Below are 7,186 nucleotides of genomic sequence, written 5' to 3' on the forward strand. Positions count from 1 at the left end.
AAGGAGAATTTCTTTGTGTCAGGATGATAAACACGATAGCCCTTTATGCCAAAACGATCACCATAGCCGACAAGAATTCCTCGTTCAGCATGGGAAGAAAGCTTATCCCGTTTCTCAGCAGGAATGAGAGAATAGCAAGGTGTGCCAAAGATTCGGAGATGTGAGAGATCAGGCTTGTCACCAATCCAGAGCTCATAGGGAGTAACATTGGGAAGAGTACGAGTAGGGAGCCTATTCTGGACGTAACAAGCTGTAGCAGCAGCTTCTTCCCAAAAAGATTTAGAGACACCTGCAGTTTGAAGCATAGCCCGCACTGCATTGAGCAAGGTGCGATTCTTTCTCTCCACTACACCGTTTTGTTGTGGTGAGTAGGAACAATGAATTGATGGAAAATGCCCTCATCAGAACAATAGGATTGAAAGGCGTGCAAGACATACTCGCCACCATTATCGGTTCGAAGACTGCGAAGAGACTTGTTAAGTTGATGTTCCACAAAGGATTTGTAGTGTTGAAAACAAGTCAGCACCTCAAATTTCTGTTTTAGGAAGTACAAAATGGTGTACTTCGACCAGTCATCAATGAAAGTAAGAATGTAAGTAGACCCTGTAATCGAAGTAGTTGGCAGAGGCCCACATAAATCTGAGTGGACCAAGTCCAAAAGGTCTTTACTCTTACTTTTGGATATGGGAAACTTGCTTCGTGTCATTTTGCCAAAGATACACGCCTCACACAGCGATATATGGCTTAGTTTTTGGTTAAAACCTGTCAGCATCTTATGTGTTTGTAGGGTGCGCATGGCTTGAACATGCGGATGGCCCAAGCGGTAATGCCATCGTAGAGTTTCCTCGACTTCAGAGCCGGTAGCAACATACATCTCCATTGGAGGGCGAATAACAGACAGCCCAAGAGGATATAAGCGCCTTTTCTTTGGGCAGATGAGGTGTGTAGGAACACCTGAAGTAGAAGGTGTCTTTATGACACAGTATAAAGACAGTAGTTGTGCTGGAATTCCATAGAAGTGCCATGGCTTGTCAGCTCATTGACTGAAAGAAGGTTCTTGGCTAAGCCAGGAATGTAATAGACATCTGTAACCATAGTGGTTGTACCATTTGGTAGCCGCAAATGGGGAGACCCATTTCCCGCAACTTGATAAAGAAAATCATCACCAAGACGAATCTCAAGTGGTGAGGTGACTTGATGGTAATCATGGAGCCATTCTTGGGTTCCTGTCATATGGTGTGTGGCACCAGTATCAAGATACCAAGCATTGCTATCACGAGGTTGTGCAGCTATAGCAGCATAGAGATGCATTGAGGAAACTTCCTCGCTCAAATCATAGGCTTGATAAGCCATATTTGCATTTAGGCGCCTATTTTGGGAACTGCAATGTTGACGCCTTTTAGTGCAACATTGCCGCTCTGTATGACCTCGGCGATGACAAAAAGTACAGGTTGGGACAGAGTTGGCCGAGGTTGAGGCTTGCACTGGATTGCGAAAGCGAGAGGGATTGAATTGAGGCTGCATCGAATTGTGTGATGAACGAGAGAAGAAGGATGTGCGAGATTGTGGGCTTGTTTGATTGATTAGATGTGATTGGCGTGAGCTGAATTGCCTTGAGCGGAAACGCGGAAGGGAGCGAGATCCTCCAGCGAGCATGGCAAGAGGGACAGGTGGAGGATTGCCTGGGGATGTTGGAACGCTCCTTCCCTTATTGCGGATTTGATCCTCCTGCCTTATGTTAGCTATCAAGGTAGTTAATGGTAAATTTGGTGTATTAGAATGTTGTGAAACAAACGATTGCCATGTTTCGGGTAAAGCAGCAAGGAGTATGTTTACTTGGACCTCATCAGGTAAGAGCAGTCCCGCAATAAGAAGATTGTCGTTGGCAGATTGCCAGGCTTCAAGAAAGACCTCCGCAGTAGGATAGTTAACCATCTCGATGTCATTCAGCTGCTTGTGTAGGAAGACACGTGATACCACATTCGTCTGTTGATACTGTGTCAAGTAGCGCCCACATATCATGCGCAGTTTCCAAAGTCCGAACCAGTTGAATTTGACGGTCGCCGAGGTGCAGAACAATCTCAGTTCGGGCCTCGAGGTCTTTCTTCTTCCATGTTGCTTGCTCCGCATCAGTCGTTGGTTGAGCACCAGCAGCAATAGGTTGTTTTGCAGGGTCAGGTTCAGAGCCATCAGTTACGCCCCAATTACCTGCTTTCTCCAGTATCATCTTGATGCGTAGGCTCCATGGAAGGTAGTTGCTGCCTTGAAGCTTTTCTATCTGGTAAAATTTTGACACAGAACTAGACGTGGATGCTGCGGCCATGGCTCCTTGATAAGTCCGGATCAAATCAAGAGGTTAAGTCTGCAGCAGGAAGCAAGAGGACTACAAAAGTAGAGAATCAGTAGTCGTCAGTGATTGATACCATGTTGACAACTACTGCGCATACGTATCTTCAGAATTCATCACAATTTTAATGTATTATGTACAGATTTAGAGACTTATCATTTCAGAGTAGAAAACACAGGAAGACAGAGACTCTGTTGTAGACGAACAGTTCTGTGTGTGTATGTATTAGATGTGTACATGAATCCGTATACAAGAAGGGGCCTCACGACCGATCGTGAGGGCTCTGACGTTTCAGTTGCGCCCTTTTGATTATTCATTATTTAGTGGTGTAACTATTTTAAATATAATAATGATAACATGTAATTTGTTTATCGCCAACAGATGCCTAATCCTTTTTCATACTGTCTTAAGATTCACAGCCTTAAGCAATGGGCACAAAGTCTTTAACCTCAGTGCAGGTATCTCACAACTGTCAGTCTTAGGTTTTAGACATTTTCCAGTGTGGGAAACCTATCTTTTTCCCATGTACTAGTGTGAACATGATGAGCTCTTGCAAGGAACCCATAGTGAGGGTATCTCACAAGGAGTTTTATTCGTTCGGCAGAGTGAAAAACTCTCTCTCTCTCATGCACCCATTCGTTCATGTGTTAATATCATGAATATTGCAGTAACTAATACATTCATCTCTATCTGTTCCCATGTAGGAGTATCAACATCATGAGCTCCTGCAAGGGAGCCACCCCATACCTAGCCTGGTCTACGTTGTCTAACCTCTGCAATACATATGCGCTTGTCTAGCCTGGTCTATGTTGTCTAACCTCTGCAATACATACTGCGATGAAGTTGCATTTCATCAGAGAACTAATTCAAGAAGGGAGCATCCAGCTATCTCATGTTCGTACAGAGCTTCAATGGGCAGATTTTCTGACGAAACCACTGTCGAAGACAAAGCACCTGATGAGCTGTCATCAGCTTGGTTTAAATCCCTGTAATCTGGATTTAAAATTTAGGGGGGTGTGTGGCGTAAGCTAAGTTAAATTGTAACCTGAGTTAGTCAATCAAGATGGGAAGCGCCACATCCTTCATGTGAAGTGTGCCCCGCAGAACTGAACGGGTGCTTTGTAACAACCAGGCTCACTGTATTTAAAGACCTCTTCTCAATGAATAAATCATCACCTCCTTCGCCTTCTGCTTCTCAACACACTCTCTCTCTCTTCTCTGTTCTGTGTGTGTGTGAGTCATCTCACATGATGAGGGCTAGAATTAATGCTTGAGTGGTAGTTTGATACAGCTCTGGCTCAGTATCATGGTGCCATGACACCATTTGATTTGTGTGAGGCATGAAAGGACCAACATGCTAATGTATTGCAGAGGTTAGACAACGTAGACCAGGCCAAAATAAGCAATTTCAGAATATGTACGGTTTAGTTCCACTTGTCCATATTATGGGTCTTAAATGCCATTTGTTTATGGACTTAGTGAACTCCACTTAATTTATGCAATTCTCTGTACTATATCAGTACTACTTTATGTTTGGAGTAATTCTTGTTTCTGTATGGCTGATTGCCTTGCAGGAGTTTGCTGATATGAAACAGTGTGTAGTCTGTGGAGATGTGCATAAAGTGACTGCGAGTGGATTCATGTGCAACATTCACATGGCCAAGATGAGGGGTACAGAGGATCAATTTGTTTGTGAGTGGTGCTTTTCTTACTTCTGCTCCAGATGCGGTAAATCCTTCAGAGACAGTAGCACTCGTGCAGAGCCTGGAAAATGGCTGCAGAAATGTACATGTGTCAGCTGCCATTACTCCGAAAGCACAACTGATATTTATCACTCGACATTACAGGTAATTACTAAACAGAGATCACCATGCCTATGATTCCAACTGTGAATAAGTCTCTCTCTAACCTACTAATAGTTCAACAATGTCAGTAATGGAAGCAACATAAGGATAGAAGTCTACACTAACATAGATCAAAGCGTAGATATTTTTAGACTGATGAACTTTGTTAATGAGCTTGCCATGTTTGCAGCCCTTTGTTAAGTTTGTATTCTTTAAATTGGAGGTTTGCATGAAACTGACGATGCAAGGAGGAGAGCGGCATGCATCCTATTGTCTTTTATGAGCATACATGCACAGAAAGACATGGACAACAACTATGTATGCACACGTTTGCATAAGCAAGTGCACACACACGTATAACTAACTGGGATCCTCAGGTCCATAAGATGACACATCATACATGAATGCACAAATGTACACGGGGCAAATAGTTGTAGCGTTTATTTGATTGAGGTCTGTAGGTTTGAAGCAGAGGATTGATTAGTTACTGGAAATGTGAATGCTAACCAGTGATTGTGGTGTGGCAGAGGCTTCAAGAGCTGCTCAGGAAGGACAAGCTGTTGAGCGACTGCAGGACATGCGAGATCAAGTGTGCAAAGGGCACACTGTTTTGGATAATGAATGGGGTGAATGTGCCACAGCTGCTGCCACAACCGCGACCACAAACTCAGCCACAGCTTCAGCCCCAATCCCCGGAAAGGGTATCCTCAGGAGGAGTGGGCTATATGGAACTGACGGTAAATGCAAATCTGATAATGCCGATGCCCAATCCAATCGCTCCTCTGGGGCAGCCAGCTAAGTTCAACAACGGAGCGGGGGCATCACCTCAACCTCAGCCTCAGCCTGCCCAGGTCCAAGCCCAGGCCCAAGCCCAGGCTCAGACTCAGGCTCAGCATCGGCCAAGTAAATCCAACTGCAAAATCGTGGGGAACTTTATGGACGGCATGAGGATTTTTGGTGCTGTTGTGGGCATAGTTGACAAGCCTGCCAATCATGGCAGCTTCAATGATGAATCAGTTGCAGATCCAGGAGGAGGAGCAGTAGCTGGTGACAACTCTTCAGTGATGAATCAGTAGCAGAACGAGGTCCAGGAGAAGCAGTCCGGTTATATAGCGCTCAGCCTCAGGCTCAGCATCGGCCAAGTAAATCCAACTGCAAAATCGTGGGGAACTTTATGGACGGCATGAGGATTTTTGGTGGTGTTGTGGGCATAGTTGACAAGCCTGCCAATCATGGCAGCTTCAATTATGAATCAGTTGCAGATCCAGGAGGAGGAGCAGTAGCTGGTGACAACTCTTCAGTGATGAATCAGTAGCAGAACGAGGTCCAGGAGAAGCAGTCCGGTTATATAGCGCTCAGCCTCAGGCTCAGCATCGGCCAAGTAAATCCAACTGCAAAATCGTGGGGAACTTTATGGACGGCATGAGGATTTTTGGTGGTGTTGTGGGCATAGTTGACAAGCCTGCCAATCATGGCAGCTTCAATGATGAATCAGTTGCAGATCCAGGAGGAGGAGCAGTAGCTGGTGACAACTCTTCAGTGGTGAATCAGTAGCAGAACGAGGTCCAGGAGAAGCAGTCCGGTTATATAGCGCTCAGCCTCAGACTCAGCATCGGCCAAGTAAATCCAACTGCAAAATCGTGGTGAACTTTATGGACGGCATGAGGATTTTTGGTGGTGTTGTGGGCATAGTTGACAAGCCTGCCAATCATGGCAGCTTCAATGATGAATCAGTTGCAGATCCAGGAGGAGAAGCTGTAGCTGGTGACAACTCTTCAGTGATGAATTAGTAGCAGAACGAGGTCCAGGAGAAGCAGTCCGGTTATATAGCCTACCTTCATATCTACACATTTATACATGTCTGTCTTAAGTACTAATCATCTCTTGTATCACCCACTAGTGCACTCTTTGAACACTAGTATGCAGCACTACCTTTGTCCTTTAACTCAGCATGTGAACAAACTTTTTTGAAAATGCGTTAACATATACAATGAGGTCCATGTAGGACGGTGACATATGGGTGTTACAATGAGTTGCAGGAGGGGTTGCTATGTAGGATTGGAGGAGCAGAGTCTCTGCGGAAAGATGCCACTCCACTAATGGGTTACAGTAAGTGCGGTTGGCCATTAGTCTGGTGTGGAGATGCACCATTCATAGAGAGCATTAGGACTTCGATGAATTTCCTCAATTTCATCCGGTTATGGCTTCCTCTCGCTCTGCCTTGCTAAGTTAGACCTGCTCTTTCTCCACCAACACACGAGCCTCCTCCATTTCGAACACCTGCGAAAAAAATCCAACCTTAGTATAGAAACATTACTATAATCCTTACCATTAAACATCATTGCATTTCTGCCGAGCTAGCGAGGGGTGGTATGGGGCAAGATCAGAGCCTGCAACCATTGTAGCTTGTCTCCATTTGTCCTTGCAGTTGAGGAATAGGTGAGGTAGAGTCTCATCTTCTTTCCCACATCTGGAGCATACTCCATTCCCTGATCCTAATTTGCTGGATTTGTCATGTGTCCACACCCCTTTGTGCAATATCAGCCAGAGCAGACGAGATGTTTGTTGGGTTGGAGCATCCAAATCCGCTGCAACCGATGCTTCCATTGCTGCATATTCCAATTAATATGCCAGCTCTTGTTTAGCTTGCATATGAGCAAACTGTTGGAAGTTAGAAGGCTGGTGGGCAAAGGCAAAGGCAGGGTCTTGTCCTGTAATTTGCACCCAAAGTCCGTAATCCTGACCTGCAGGTTGCATGGAATCCACTTGGGTTTGGAGTGTCTGGAAACCAGATTGGAAGTCCCACGAGTCTCCCCCTTTCTTATTGAGCCTAGCTACCCAAGTTATGGTAGGTATCGTCAGGCGCAAGCACAATGAACCGGCGCCTCACTAGCTAAGCTTTTTAGAGGGCCTTTTGGGCTCAATGAGTGGTTAGCCAGGCTCACCTAAGATTTGACAGGCTGGAGCAAGTGGCTACTCCAAAATATTGTGAGCT

General features: G+C 45.2%; 1 protein-coding gene across 1 annotated transcript; it reads left to right on the forward strand.

Annotated features, from left to right (window-relative positions):
* Positions 1 to 996: 996 nt before the first annotated feature.
* LOC148014387 (uncharacterized) lies at positions 997 to 5,432 on the forward strand. Its single transcript, XM_087667309.1, has 3 exons — positions 997 to 1,750; positions 3,922 to 4,194; positions 4,719 to 5,432. The coding sequence occupies exons 1-3, from the start codon at positions 1,736 to 1,738 to the stop codon at positions 5,265 to 5,267; spliced, it is 837 nt and encodes a 278-aa protein (XP_087523435.1). The 5' UTR covers positions 997 to 1,735; the 3' UTR covers positions 5,268 to 5,432.
* Positions 5,433 to 7,186: the final 1,754 nt, after the last annotated feature.

The sequence above is a fragment of the Lygodium microphyllum genome, chromosome 25 (genome assembly GCF_053477565.2).
Source record: "Lygodium microphyllum isolate KBCC chromosome 25, Lygodium_microphyllum_v1.1.10, whole genome shotgun sequence".
NCBI classification, from domain to species: Eukaryota; Viridiplantae; Streptophyta; class Polypodiopsida; order Schizaeales; family Lygodiaceae; genus Lygodium; species Lygodium microphyllum.